At 39.0% G+C, this 16,024-nt stretch overlaps 1 protein-coding gene across 1 annotated transcript in view; it reads right to left on the minus strand.

Moving 5' to 3' along the window:
* rapgef4a (Rap guanine nucleotide exchange factor 4a) overlaps positions 1 to 16,024 on the minus strand; it is a 66,584-nt gene that overhangs the window by 8,738 nt on the left and 41,822 nt on the right. Inside the window, exons 10-22 of the mRNA XM_088930265.1 lie at positions 15,116 to 15,200; positions 14,954 to 15,014; positions 14,313 to 14,389; positions 13,232 to 13,378; positions 9,774 to 9,889; positions 8,289 to 8,374; positions 7,611 to 7,689; positions 6,064 to 6,214; positions 5,126 to 5,214; positions 4,472 to 4,502; positions 3,714 to 3,792; positions 2,577 to 2,723; positions 929 to 1,026 (exon numbers count right to left, since the gene is read on the minus strand). Coding sequence (XP_088786391.1) covers positions 929 to 1,026; positions 2,577 to 2,723; positions 3,714 to 3,792; positions 4,472 to 4,502; positions 5,126 to 5,214; positions 6,064 to 6,214; positions 7,611 to 7,689; positions 8,289 to 8,374; positions 9,774 to 9,889; positions 13,232 to 13,378; positions 14,313 to 14,389; positions 14,954 to 15,014; positions 15,116 to 15,200 — 1,246 coding nt within the window. The remainder of the gene's footprint in view (positions 1 to 928; positions 1,027 to 2,576; positions 2,724 to 3,713; positions 3,793 to 4,471; positions 4,503 to 5,125; positions 5,215 to 6,063; positions 6,215 to 7,610; positions 7,690 to 8,288; positions 8,375 to 9,773; positions 9,890 to 13,231; positions 13,379 to 14,312; positions 14,390 to 14,953; positions 15,015 to 15,115; positions 15,201 to 16,024) is intronic.

Genomic DNA, 16,024 nt, shown 5'->3' on the forward strand with positions numbered 1-16,024 from the left:
TTCACCAATAGCACCACAGTTTTACTGCATGTCTCCTTTCTATGCATTGTGAACGAAGTAATGATTTGGTGCTGGAGTCTCAATCAGATGGCCCACTGGCCTCCAGCCTCCCAGAAGCCACTTTGTGGTAGGCTATAGCAGTAAGTGCGTATATGTGGACATGCTGCAGTTTGGTCTTAATAAAGATAATAATACGCATACATTTAATGTCACAACATGTTTTTTGTGAGAAACCTTGAAAACTATTACGCTAGTTTCACATCACCTATTTGAGAAATTGTCATGAATACCCTGGCTGTGGAGCATTTTGTTTGTGCACTAATGATGGTGTTGAAAAGTTATGGAAAAAACAGATTTAATCTTTAATGCCAGGGTGTGTTACATATTTACTTTCTGCATCAGTTAGTTTGTTGAGACCTTGCTGAATACTGTATGTCTAACACTGCAAAATGTCCAAGTGGCAGCCTCAGGACCATCAGTAGGCCTTATGCTGGGACTCCTGATATACCACATCTGGGTATTTTGTCACAGCCAAAAGCCTCTTTTCCAGTGAGGTCATTATATTATCATGTAGATCATTATCGCTTCCAAATGCAGTCTGTTTCAGGAAGCTTCTATCCTATACCATGTTTGCATCTATATACAATAGCTGAAAACCATACGTTTCTAATGATACATGCTTATGAAAACCATATTATGTGGAGGCCAATGCTTTGGGCAGAGTAGTTTAAGCACTTGTAGTGAAACATTACAATTTCTGTGAACAACAATTAGCATAATTTTACAACCCCTTAAATGTGTTTAAATTAGGACCCATTTCTCCAGTCTTGTCAGAGGCACTAATCAAATGCAGCTCGGAGAGGATACAAAAGCACATTTACAAGTGAGAATGAGCTGGGAGATGCTTTTCTTTAAGGCAGATACACACCAGTGAATCAAACTGGTCCCTTGGGCAGACAAACAGACGTCCATTGATGCTGAGGGTTGTAAACACTGAAATGTCGTTGGGTTTCAGCACCACTTTGTCTGTAAGAACAGAAAATAAGCAAACCATAAGGTCACCAATGCAACGAATTTGATCACCAACTAATGCTACGACAACAATTAAAAAAAATAATAATTTGGACATAGCAAATACAGTACAGATTTATCTACCAGAGAGTCTCCAGTAAAGGACAGTTGCATACAGAAGGTTCCACAAGTTTTGCTGAAGTTAAAATTGATAATGAAATTGTTGATGAACTTTGTTTACCATGATTTTCTAGACAAAAAGTAACTTAAGTAGTTCAGGTGGGTAGCTGCGTCAGCATGCGTAGGCTGCAAAGGAACAAGTAATAGATTAACATCCGAAGAAGGCTCCGCAGCCGAAAGGTTGTGTTTCCTTTCTTCTCTTTTCACCATGGAATAAACCTATAACTTGTTCCAAAATAATTTATAGCGCCCCTTTTTTCAACATTTATTGCCCTCTAATGTGAAATATTAGCATTTCATTTTTATATATATTTTTTATAAAAATACATACAGGTAAACAACATTCAATACACACTCAAAAACTCAGTGGATGTTTAGGTGCTTGAACTAAAACAGATCTAACGACATGTTAGTATGTCTGTAAAATGCTGGTAAAAGGAATGAAAGCTTTATAAAAGGACTGCACAAAATCACCAGCATGAGCCTTGGGGATTTTATTAACAGTTTCAAAGACAGAAGGGCTCCTGGCTATCTTAAAGGGAATCAGCATTATCACAGGGTATTTAAGGGAATTTAAATTTCCAGGGTTTTGCCTCCTAAAAAACTGATAGTGTTATAGCTCCATTTGAAAGTATTGAAGAGGCTTATTCATGAGTTCCCTGTGTTCTGAATGCCTTTTCATCCTTGACAATTTTAAATCTCTCATCTCCAAGCCCCTCTCAGTTAATAACACTCTGGAACTCTGGATCATTGTTCATGTTCACACAATTAGTGAGTCCATATTTCACAAAAGCAGTGCTACCGTGCCTTGTCCACGATGGTGCTCTCTTTCTTGTAGGCGATTCAGACAAATTTGCCATAGCAGATGTTTTTACCACTAGAATTTTATTACGGACAACTTATATATCCTTCAGGATTGTCATTTTCAGATGTGGATGGAATGCAGTGTGATGTTCACATGAATGAAACAGTTCAGAAGTAAACCTATTTCTACTTAATTGACCATGTTTATTGAAGGTACGATAACTCTTTATTTGATTCATTCGTCCATTTTCTAACCGCTTTATCCAATACAGGGTTGCTGGGGTGCCAGAGTCTATCCTGGCAAGCAACGGGCGCAAGTCAGGGTGCACCCTGGATGGGACGCAAGTGCATCAGAGGGTACACAGACACAAACACACACTCACATCAGGGCCAGTTTTCCCAGAAGCCAATTAACCTACCAGGATGCCTTGAGACTGCTGGAGTAAACCAGAGCACCCAGAGGACACCCACATGAACATGAAGCCAGCTCTGCAAGGAAGCAATTCTAGCCACTGCGCCACAGTGCCGCCCATCACTCGTCATTGCTGTAAAGAAAATATGAGTTGATTTGCCATGCTCACCTCCTGCAGAGTTGACATGGACTAGGATGAGCTCCTCGCCTGAGCCCAACTTGTCCGCCACTGCGCTGATCACCTCCTTCACTGATGCCACCACAGACACCCGGATAGTGGTGTAGGTGTGATCAATGCAGTACACTTTAAACAGGACTGCAAACAGAGGACACAGATCAATCTTTTCGCACGTAAGGTAAAAACATACAGTACACATTACAAGAGTTACAGTTGCATTAGGAGTAAGACAAGGGTTACAGGTAGGGCTATGGAAAAAATCACCGTTTAAAGTTCAGAGAGGAGGGTGAAGGCTTAATGGAAGTAGATGATTAGGGCTCTCTATGTACAAATGGAAACTTGGGGGTTTAAATACCTGGTGGCCAATCAGATTGCTCCAGTGCTATGGTCTCCTGTATAAATGAGCATTTGGGTTGGAGTTAACTGTAACATGCGAGTTGAGCTTAGAGAGAGTGTTAGGATTAGGGGCTCCAATTACAGATGTGGGTAGCCCTTGGGAAATACAGTATTTAGGATTAGTGTTAAGATTAGGGTTGGGTATTTAAAGTTATTATTATTCAAAGTTTATTATTAGGATTTGATTATTAGGGTTTGATAACAGGATTATGGTTACAATTTTAAAGTGAGGGTTTTATCATTAGGTTCAGATTTTACAATTAATAAAAGAGAGGTTATCATTAAATTCAGAAGTAATCTGTAAAGTCAAGGCTAGATTATGGTTAAAACTAGGTTCAGGCTAAGGTAAACGTGATTAGGGATATTATGATTAAGGTTATGCATGAGGTTATAATGAACACTAGGATTAGGATTAAGATGACACTTTGGTATTTGTTAAAGTTGAGTTAGGGTTTAGGATAAAGGTAAGGATTGATGAAGTATTCAAGTTTCTTTGACAACATGGGTTCCAATCCAATCACCCAACAGTGATTCAATTCATCTTCATGTTAGACTTCAGAAGGTGCAGAAGTAGAAGTGGTTGCGTTTGTCAAGGACTGAGATACAAACAAAAATAAACCCATTCATAAGATTCTTTGCAGGGATAACATGAGTACCTTTTTCCGAATTAGGCAGGAGAAAGAAACACTTGAAGGGAAGTCTGTAAACATGTATTTTCCTAGATAAGCTTACTTTCATCATTGCTCTTAATCGGCTGTCTCTTCTGAAGCCTTTCGTCTCCTATACTGAACTGGCGCAGAAGAACCTTGTGCTGAAACGGAAAAGGAATTGGTTCCTTACCAAACAACGAGGCGTGGACGACATACAAAAACAAACTAGTTCTAATCTCCCTGAGATCCTGCTGTACGTCCCAGAGTAGTGGCTGCTGTACGGCATTATTGCACATCTGCTTAGTGGCATGCTCGCAGTAACGCACTGACAGGAACACACTCAGTAAAGCAGCCTTCACAGCCAGACACACGCACAACAGGACAGCCCGTAGAAGAGTACCACCTCCCGCCCTCTCGGTTTACAACACACTTGGTGGCTTTCTGTAACTACAGTACCTCCATGATTTACTTGTTGGGCAGAGGAACGGGGAGAAATGTTTCTATTTCAGACACTGTACTGTGTAACAGGAATTTGTAGTTAAGCTATTCCCAGTTTTCTAATCTAATTTTGTGTTTTCCTAAATCAGAATACCATCCTTTTTTGTTGTTTGCAAAGTGTGTGCAAACATTTATTTTATTTTCTATATTCTATTCTATAACATTATATTCATAAATATTTGATTTTTCTATATGTTTAATATAGGGTAATACTTGGGCAATGAAAGTTCAAGTGCATCACTGCTTAGAATTATTTTCTGATACAGTATCAACAAGTGGCTCAACTGTAAAAATCAAATATCGTATACAGATGCAGGTACAGATTTGCATGAAATACAGTACCTTTTTCTGTGAGGATTTTGCTTCTTCAGAACTAAAATAAAAAATACCATAAAACATAATATTATTTGAAATGTAATTATGTAGACTGTCACCTCCTAAATTAATTGTACAATATTTTAAAGTATATATTTTAGTTCCACACTCTAATACAATAAATAATATATTTAACAGAATCACGATACTGAAAAAAGCAAAAGTGAATTGTAAACGTAACAGATTTTTTTTCATTTGCCCCTCGTATTTCCAATTTAATTTTATCAGTTAAACGGAAGAAAAACGTATTTTCTGCTGTATGATAGATACTGTTAAATAACACATTTGTTCCTGTTTGTAGTGTACTCTCATTCGTCAATGTGGCTCATTGAAATGTATTAAAATAAAATTAACATTTTGAGAAATGACATTGCTTGAACTTGATCTCCAAAAGAAGTCAATCGTTATTTCAAGGTATTTATTTAGCAGGTGAGGGTTTAGATGTTGAGGATATATGTTCAGTATATAATCAATATTCTTAGAATAATGATACTTATTTAAAAATATTTATATTATTTTTATAATTGTAGTTTATCAACAAACTACAGTGACAGTTTGAAAAACAACTGTAGGGTACATGTGAAGTACACACATTTGGCTTTTCAAAGTGTTTCAACTTACTTCTGTTTGACAATCTTTTCCAGTTCAGGAAGATGTTCCTTCAGAGCTGGGATCACTCTGGAATCATCCGACACGGACACATAGAATTCCTACAAAGCAGAGCACAGCTATCAGCTATAAGATGTGACTCAAACCTGCTTTGCTAAAAAACTGCAATACAAAGCAGTAAATCATTTTAAAAGAATGGGCAGAATCACATTTCAATATGAACCCGTAATGTGTTTTTTAAATGCGCCGCATGCGGAGGTAAAATGAATAAGCATGCTTTATGTTAATTTGTTTATATTATTATTTTCAATTCATATTTTTAAACCTAAGCCTTGCAACTAAAACGCAGGCTTGAAGGTACTGACAAAAAGACATGCATTTGCATTTATTAAAATCCATATGCTTAAAATGAGAAAATAGTAAGACAATCAAAGCCAATAATTTAGGGCCTTCAATGACTCATTCTGACTAGTTATGGAGGGACATGGCATGCACATATTTGCATTTCCAGGCTCTACACATTAAAGAGCCACAACAGGCGTCTTCAGCTTTGGCCATTTAGAGCTACAGTATGAGCTTCAGATGGAAAGTCAGGAGTTTTAAGGACAACTGATACAAAATAATAACCCAATTATTTTAACCCAGTCTAATAACCCAATCAATGAATTTGCAATAGCACACGGATAAGAATAAGTGGAGGTATTTTAAACATATGAAAGGTTACAAACAAGAGGAGGCTCATGGGCAGTCAGAAGCTAATCCCAAGATCTCATAAAGCCATTTCAACACCATGGCTGGGGATCTCGTTCCAGACTCCCACAACCCTTTGGGTAAAGTGGTGCTTCCTGTTCTCAGGTTTAAATGCATTCCAATGGAGCTCCCACTTGTGTCCCCTGGTTCTGTGTCACTGTCCAGCTGTTGAACAGGAGGCTGCTGTGTTCAGGACTGACCTCTAGAAAAGCCAGAGCTGCCTCCTCCTCCTGGAGGTGGTCTCCATACACAGACGCCCACTGCAGGACCAGCCGGATCACTCGCCTCTTGTTATTGAAAGTGTAATCCAGCTTCTCCTGCTCCGAGCCCTGGGAGGCCTGGGCATGGTAAGTGCAGCGCAGCTAAGAAAAAACAATTCGGAGCCAAAGGCCTGAAGAGGGAAGAATCTGGTCTTCTTGACCAATTTATACATCAGAACTGCGTGTCACGATCGTTATCCCTCCTCTAGAGGGCGCTCCGACCCTTTTGTGTTAAGTTCATTATCACGTTCACCTGCCCCCTTGTTCTGTTCTTTATTTAAACCCGGTGCTCTGGAAGCTCGGGGTCTCTGCATTGGAAGACGGACACCTGGAGGTCCACCTAGCATCAAGTCGCCCTACGTCCGCGGCTTGAAGGCATAGGCTTCTGAACGGTGTCCTGACCCAGCTGAGTCCGGGGCTCGGAGCGTCTGGCCTTGTCACTCCATTTCTAATCTCCTTGTTCCATGTCCCTGTTCCTGTTTTTAATCGTTCTGTCTTGGATGGATTCCCTGGTTTTTGGATTTTGGACTGCGCCCCAGATTTCCTACATTGGACTGTTCCCTGGACTTGTTTGCCTGCGCTCCCCCCTGTGGGCACAACCCCCTGTTTGCCATCCCTTCCTCTCCTAACCGTGTTTTCCCCGTAGCCCTTTTCCAGTCACATACCGTCTGCACAGGGTCCTAAACCACTCATCGTCACACTGCGGATCTTAAAAGACTGACAAGAGTTTCCATCAGAAAACTGGGGATTGTTCACTGACACCTGTATGGATTTATCCAGAACGTCAATAGTTTAAAACTTTCTTTTCTTCTTTACACACTCGGTGTCAAATCACCAAATGGAATAATACGGGCTATCATTAATATCTACTATACATAAGGAGCTATACATAAATTGATGTTTTATAGCAAAAAAAAAACCTCTCATATCATGATATCGTTAAAACAGATTAAAATATTTGTTTTAAAAATGGTTATTTTGTGGTAATTAAGCCGGACCCTTTTCTTGCACAAATCTACTATTAAAAGTCAGTTAAAAAAAAACAAACAAACCTTATGGGATTAATTTCATCATAACTGTTTGCCAGATTAGTATCAGTAAGCACAAAATGATCAGCTGGGCTTTCTAGAGCTGGTCTTTCACAGATATAACTGTGGTAGGTCAGAGATGACAGACACCCCATTCATCCCTGATGCCTCTAACTGCAGAGTGTCCTAAACTGCCGTATTCTGGGACGTTACACTGCAGTGATCCCAAAGTGACACAATGCACAGACACTTAATTCATGTGTTTCCCACTCATCTAAATGATACAGAAAGGCAATTAAAACGCTCGTCTGGAAAATGAATATTCTGGGGCTGGAGAAAACCAATGAATGGCTAGAGCAAGACAAAGTATTAATTCAACTGGAGTGACGTGTGAAGGATAGCAGCTGGAGCTCTTTCATTCAGCTCTCCAGGACAGTGGCAGTAGCTGTGAAAGGATATTGAGCCATGAGTATGGGACACAGCTGGGTGTTGGGTATGAACACACAGTGCATCAGAACAAAGTCATCAAGAGCAGGGTCTGCAGAAACAAAGAATCCACAATTAATAGCGTACACTGACTCACCATTACCCAATTCAATTCGTTGGCTGTTCTTGTTGAAGCTGGGATGAAACTAAATAAAATCCCTGGAAACTTGCTAAGATCCTATACAGTATAATGCATGTGCAGTATCCCTCACTGATCTGCTAAATACGCCTGGACTGAACTTCCTCTTAAAAAGAACATGATAAAATTTGAGTAAAAGGGAAACTGATGTCTACCACCTCTTCTGGATTTTGAAAAAGAACTGACCGAGTGTGTGATGTATGACCCCCTAGAGAAAATAGATTACGTAGGCAAAAGTGCATAGGTTCACAAAACGAGAAGAAATCCCAAAAGATAGCACTGGTTTTCAGAGGTGTACAGTATCAGATGTAATATACAGTATAAGAACAAAGGCTTGTGCCACTGTACAGGTAAATTGAAAATGCCAACTCTACATTCCTTGCAAAACAAGTATTCACTCAAAATCCTGTAATTGATCAGACCTGCTCCAAATATGATGCCCTAAAAAGAAGGATCTTAAAATTTTAATTTCTGTAGTATCTGGGGAAATAAATGAAATCTGTCAATTGTACCCGATTCAGTGAAATTTGAATCCAAGCGCATGGTTTCTAGAAAGTGCTCTAGAATCTTCTCTGGTGTTCCAGACATCACCATGTACCTAGGAAGAGGAGGTACAAACAAAACTATAAACACATGACACCATCTTATAAACTTAACCAGCACTGGCCAAAAATGTCTTCTCCCTTCATAAGACTTATAACTGGCATATTAAAATGACTTGGGAGAAAATATTGCTTAATGACTTCTAATTTTAATTTTGAATCAAGAATAAATAACAGTACATTTTATATTATGATTTTAAGCTGCAGTCACTTAAGGACGTTAAGAGGCAAAATCACCTCATCGTATGAATTCAATATTTTGAAAATGATCGTTTCACGTACAGTATTATTCAACAAGTCTTCAAAATTAAAGTGTTAACTGAGCATTTACATGTGGTACACAGGAACATAGGGAGATTTTAATTTTCACTGAATTTTACTACAGTGTACCTGTCACAGAATTGTTCCAAAGCTTTCGCACTGTTTTATAAAGTTACTGGGCTTCTATATAATATTTAACAACACAAAATCAGCTTCAATGCATTTGTTTAATTTTAATTATCATGCTGTAAGTGTTTTCTAAGGTAATCTAACGTGCTAGGTGCATTTTTTTAAGGCAGTTCACAGGAATCATTCCGTCTTCCTTACACTAAAACACTTTACATTAAAAACCAACAGACAAAAGCCACCTGAAAAAAAAACAGAAGAAAAATGATCACTTCTGAAGAGCATGCCTTACTTTACAGTTTGAATTGTGTGATGGTATCATAAACCATTCTCATTGTTCTAACATAACTGACTCTTTGTACTGAGCTAAATACTGAAACAGAGTAGAATCCAGACAGGCTAAAAGCATCAGAATACAAGAACACAGCAGGGAAAGCAAGAGAAATGACCCACTGTGAACAGCAGGCACTTCACTGTGGAGAAGTGCAGCTGACACCCAGGAGACACTCATGTTTTAACCATTACAGTTGATTAAGTAGTGTCCCTGTCAGCCATGCCTCACAGACTGGTTCTGACCTACAGAGGACTGATGAACTCCAGTTTGCCCTCTGCACAAGAAACTGATGATCATCACCATTAACGTGACCTTTTAATACAGCCGGTGAGGTAAATGAAAAGAGTTTCAATTAAGCCTTGACAGCTGCTAGAGGCCCTCTGCGTTCCCTGATAACGGTACCCTAAAGCTAATGCTGGCGCCTTTCAATTACTGTACCAGTCCAAACACCAAGTACTGCCTTTCCAAACAAGCAGGAAAAGCTTAGGTGTGGTTCTTGTCTTAATGTTTCTAACTTTCAGAAATAAAAGTACACCTCATTTCTATTTTTGGCCTATGGCTTGGAGAACCTGAAGTTTTGCGTTTTGGGAAATATGTACATTACAATAGAAATTTGATCACTTGCAAAGGCTGCTGTTTGTGAATTGTGGGAACAGGGGTCAGGGTCATCTTACTTGTACTGTGATGATGTGTTCCCATGATTTGGAACTCGGCTACCAGTGGAAATTTTCTCCAAAACCAAGACATCTTGCTCGTGTTCCTTCAGTCGGACTGTGTTGGCTTCAACATCCTGCCAAAATATTCAGATTAAACATTTGGCCATGAAAAGCATGGTCTCGTTTTCCCTTTTAAAATAAATCGTGTGATTCAGGTTTTCAATCCAGTGCTCATACAACCCTTATTTTTTCACATCCTCACACCTGAAAGCAAACTCGCTGTGAGCAGGCGATGACAGAAAGCGAGCTCAATTCAATCTGGACTTAAACCTTGCGTGTCATTATCAAAATGAGCTCTATATACACAGAGAAATCAACTATTGTGGCACACTGTCAAAATAAAAAAATTACAAAGCTAGTATTGGGTACAATTTCCTTAGCATTAAAAATGTAATGGCATTAATAATGCCTTGTGATTATATAGCACATTTCATCCCAGTGCATATCAAAGCATGTCACATGTCAGAGAGGACATGACAGGATCAAAAATGTATCTTCTCATGATTCAAAATGTAAATGACATCATGAAAAGTGCCTTGCATTCTAGAATTCAGACCCTTCCTATAAGGTCCCATTTTACAAAATTATGAAATGATGCGGACAATTTCAAAACCTAAATGTTCAGAGACTGAAGACCTCTAAGGGTATGATGAGGTCCAGCAAAAACTAAAGAGAATTTTGTTTACGTCTTTATTAACTCTGCACACCAGCTTGGTGTAATTATTACTGGTTTTGCTTGCCAGAATTTTTCTTGGCTCAAACTCACTTCAGTTGCTTGGGGATTTCTAATGGACAGCAGTCTTCAAGTATTTCCACAGATTCTCAGTAGAATTCAAGTCAGGACTCTGACTATGCCACTCAAGGACATAAATGTTTTTATTCTTGAACCACTACAGTGTAGCTTTGGCCTTGTTCTTTGGATAATTGTTCTTTTGAAATGTTTTTTTTTGTCTGAAACAGGTTTTCCTCTAAGATCTGCCAGTTCTTTGCTCCGTCTCTGTTCCCAGCAGTCTTGACAAGTTTCCCAGTCCCTGCTGATGAGATACTGAACTACAACACAATGCTGCCAGCCTAACAGGGGTGGTGTTACTAGGTGATGCTCTATGTTCGGTTCTCAAAAGTTCCAGTTTAGTCTTGGGCGAAGGCTTTTGTGGTTACACGTTACTTGCTCTAGGCAGTGTCTGAGTTCCTTCTGCTTCGTAATGATGTGCTTCACCATGCTGAAAGACATAGTAAGGGTCTCACAACTGTTGATATACCCTTCTCCAGATCTGCGCTGTACCCTTGAATTGTTTGGAAAGCTCTTTGGTCTTCATGGTTAAAATTCACTGCCATTTCTTCCAGAGATACAGTAGGTGTATGAAATCATGTGAACTACTATTATTGTAAAAAATTAATTTAGGTTTATACACACAATGAAGGACTTGAATACATTACATTAACATTACTTTTCCTTTTTTCTTTCCTACTCATTATCTGTTTCCTTCTTTTTCTCTGGAATGTGATGAGTAGGTTAAAATATAAAACATATTAATTGCTACTTCCATGTGTCCTGACTGCTAGCATTAAAGCAACAAAATGTGAAAAAAGAGTTTGAATACTTTTACAAGGCACTGTACTGTATGTGCCCAATAAGCCTTGGCCATTTGACTTAAGAGTTTTTAGTCTTGAAAAGAGAAATTATGAATGGAACATATTGCCTGATTCAGGATATCAAAATCTTCAAAGGAACTGAAAAAAAACCTTTGTTTTTCTTCATACCAGCAGTGAATCAGGAAGCAGTGGACAGAAAGTGTTGTGGGAATCTCGTACAAGATACCCCACCATGTTATTGAAGCTGATACTTCTCTCAGACATAATCTTCTGATCAATTAGCTACTAGCAACCAAATGGGATAGATGTGACGAAAGGATTCCTGTCCTTTGCAGCCATGTTTTTGATTTCCTGTAGACTGCTGCATCTTCATTTTGCATCACGATATTTTCTGTACAATTTGAAATTATAAAATGAATATTGGATCTCACATTAAATATCACTGGTATATCAGAAATAATCGTTAGAATAACTACTATATTTTCAATGAACAATTTCAGGGATAAGAAAGACTAAGTCAAGACTTTAGAAATGCTCATACAGAATGCAAAATTACATTTCAGGGTTTTACCTGAATATCAATACATATGCAGTACAGAGCACTGTAGCTCAACACAGTGCTCTCAGTGGTGACACTAAACTAGAGATGAGCTTTTATTAGCCATTTGACTTAAATCCTACCTTCCCTGTAAGCAGATTCCAAGGGATTTACAAGATTACATGAAAACAACATGATGAAGGTGCTCACACAGATTCAAATATTTTCCAATTTAACACAGAGGATCAAGTGCTAATCATGTGCTGTCAATCCAAAGCCATAGGATTCATATGATAGCAGAAAAAGAGGATAAAAATCTGAATTTAAGCTTTGATGTTTCAGGGCTCCCATTGATATTTTTCCATGGTGAAACAATTTTTTCTCTTCATTATTTTCACCTTTTTCTGCATTTACAGTGTGTGCCATTGCATTAAGAATACATTAAGCCAATAATAAAATTGAACATTTTACATTTAAAATGCCTTGAAATCATGAAATCTAAAAGTCTATTTTTATGTGCTTCCACATTGGGTAGCCGACACAGAACTTGGTTGCAATATCTCATCTGTACCAGCAGAGGGCGACTGATACCAACTTGTATAAAGGACAAACTGAACCTCAGCTACAAAGAACTCCACACCTGCACTTCCCATGCTACAAGCACTTTGAACCAATTATTAATATTGTATTTGATATCAGAGACTTCTAATAACCTGATAACCAAATAAGCTTATTTCGACATAAGCTCATTTGTGCCACTGACAACAAACTTTTTTCAACAATACGGAAGAGATAAGCTTTTTCAAGGCCTGGACGATAGGTTTATATTCATACCTCCATTCGTTACTAAAGGACTAGCCTCCATTGTTGCTACAGATGAGGCAGAATTTTCTGGGGCTTCAATAAATCACAGCAAGGATTTCTTGCAGCAGGACATAACAGTCCCTGAAAATCCATCCAACCATCTTGTAACCACTTTATCCAGTGCAGGGCCCCAGGGGAGTAGGAGTCTTCCCCAGCAAGTCCTGGACAGGACCCCAGTCCATCACAGGGCACACACACAGAAACAGACACTCATACCAGAGGCCGTTTTCCCAGAAGCCAGGAGGCTTCCTGGCCATGCAAACACAGGGAGAACATACAAACTCCACACAGATAGCACCCAAAGCCTGCAATTGAACCCAGGGCCCCCACACTGCGAGGCAGCAGCACTAACAACGCGGCTCCGTGCTGCTCAGTCCCTGAAACCGTTCTGTGAAGCTGTAAGGGATTGATGCTGACTTACCCTCAGAATCCTGTTAAAGTCCTCTTTATCCACCCTGAGAAAGTGGCAGTTATCCTCCCTCAGCACAATGGAGGCGGCTCGCGGAGCGTCGTTTACCAGAGCCAGCTTACCGAAGTCATCTCCCTCGTGCAGCGTGCACACCACACCCTGAAACAGGAGCCACACTGCGGTACAGCCCTCTGACGCTTCCTAGTGAACCTTAACAGCCCTGCTCTTAGTGTTAGCAGTGAAAAGATGTACAGTATGTCACCTGTGGATCTTACATGACGAAGGACCAGGCAACGCCAGAGGTGTGCAGTTGAATCGAAGACAGAAAATACACCTTGTACTCGACTCGCAGATACATTATTCAAGCCTTATCCGATAAGAACTCCACGGGTTTCACATCTAATGAACTGCCTCGGACATTAAAATGTCATTAATAACTACTTCATCTTATTATATGTCTAAAAAGGCCAACAGCAGAGCCATTAAATGTACAATTATAGATAATATACCACGACAAGCGCACACAATATATCATAAGGTGACATAAGTTAGCTGTCTTCTTCCTTACGGCTTGTATGTAAGACAGAACATTGAAAAAGACATATCCCATTACACCAGCAAAGGGAGACCATTGCAAATCCTACTTAATGTACAGTACTTATGAAAAGCTGAGGTTTCTGTATTCAACCCAAGGCCTTTCAAAAGTAATAAACTACAAAAATTCAAACCATTGCTTACTGCAAAAAGGCCTTGTTATCAAGTTACCAAACTGAGAGGATCAATGCAAATCTCATTTGAAGATTTTCCCCACATATTCCTGCTTAAGACATTAGACTGTGTTGGAGAGCTATGAATTATTTAATTATCCAGTTTAACAGTATTGGGAATCAAAATGTTTTATGGCATACATTATCTGGTGACAGGCACAGTTCATACACTTTACAAGAAAACAAAGTTCTATAAACCATATGATACAGTAGCTTGTTTAATTCAGCAATGAGGAGATGCTACACTTAAGGTGAGAATTATGTTAACCTGATTCACCAGAACCAAATCCAGCTAAAAGGAATTTTAAAAAAAAGTCATACCTTACCTTGCCATAGATTACTACATTGACAGATCCCTTAAGAATGATATACCAGGATGTCCCTTCTTCTCCCTGGTTAAACACTGAAAATGAAACACAGGAGCATAAACTAAATAAAACCAATAAACCAGTGGTCAAGAAAGCCCGGACACACCCTGGTCTTGAACTGCCGAGACGAACGAGCTATGAAAAAAAAACACAGGAGCAGTATTCTATCACAGCAGCATAGCAAATTAAGGTAATTAGTGTGTGTTATTGTACAGTACACATATGCAGCTCGTGTGCTACAGAGGTCCCACAACATGATATGCTGATCCTTATGGACCCACAGGTTTTAAAGACATAATGACATACTGTAATGTGCTGAAATTCTGGTCATCGGTCTTACATTCCTGTAAATTAAATCACCATAAACATTTTTAAGACAAAAACCATTTAACGCCAACAACTCCACTTTGAAATGCGGTAATGAGTAACAGATATTAAAAATTTTAAACAAAGCAGGTGACAGAAGACGTTATAATAAGTGCTCAAAAATTACGAGGAATGTTCCTGCAAAATGAGCATACATGAAAGACTTTTGACCTATTGCAAAAATAGTCCGTCTCAGGAACAAATTGGTGATCAAATTGGAGGGATTTACTTACATACTGTTCCTGCCTTCGCATGCGATTCAAAGATCAGCACCCCTGCTAACTCCCTCTTTACCTACCAGGAGCAAAGAGGAAAATTATCTGAGCACAGAACTGGACTGAAAAATCATATTAGGGCAATTAACATGTATTAAATGTAACTGAATATGGGCTTACCGTTGTGGAAAGATGAGATAAGGCCTTTATATGTAAAAGCTCTTCATATATAATTTCTAAATCATCTACTGTTCTTTGGCCTGGCCTGTGAATAAGGAAAAGGCAGTATTTTAAGATGATATTTTTCAATTAAGATTTTTAATTTGTTTACAGAAACTATATAACTCTTAAAATGGTAAAATAGGGTTTATTAAATGTAAGCCACAATGAATGGTCTTTAAAATAGCCAGTGTGTGTTGATAAAGTAATGGACTTATTTGTGGAAAACCTAAGGAACACAGAAACATGGGTGACTCTTTGATAGTTCAAGCAGGTATCTACAGTACGTCAGCACGTGTCGGCTGCAAAGGATCAAGTAAAGGTTTATTCCATGCTGAAAAGAGAAGAAAAGAAACACAATGTTTCGGCTATGGAGCCTTCTTCGGTGAAACCCAAGGAAGGCTCCACAGCCGAAACATTGTTTCTTTTCTTCTCTTTTCAGCACGGAATAAAGCTTTACTTTGATAAATAAAGCTGACTCTTTGATGCTACCCCAAGGATACAACCACAAGTGTCAATAAAGACATGGGCTCCAGCTCAAGAAAAAATTTCTTGATGCCTCTAAAATCACTTTATGTGAAGGTCAAGTCTTTAGAAATCAATGATAATGTCACCAATAGCACAGTCATGATACTTGGAGTGGATATAACATGTCTGACTGCCCTCTTTTTAGCTGTCAATGTAGTAGACATGGTTGGATCTCTCCACATCTTGAGTGGCTCAGCACAAGCTTCAAAGTCACTAAGTCAAAAGGCTGGTCTCTTGAAGTGGAGGATGTGAATGCACTTGAGAGTCAATGTTACTGCATCGACCTCCCGCATCCTGAGACAAGCCTCCAATCTGTCAATTTGAGAAGGCGTAGACCTTAGG

Source organism: Atractosteus spatula, chromosome 13 (assembly GCF_055471065.1).
Source record: "Atractosteus spatula isolate fAtrSpa1 chromosome 13, fAtrSpa1.hap1, whole genome shotgun sequence".
In the NCBI taxonomy this organism is placed as follows: Eukaryota; Metazoa; Chordata; class Actinopteri; order Semionotiformes; family Lepisosteidae; genus Atractosteus; species Atractosteus spatula.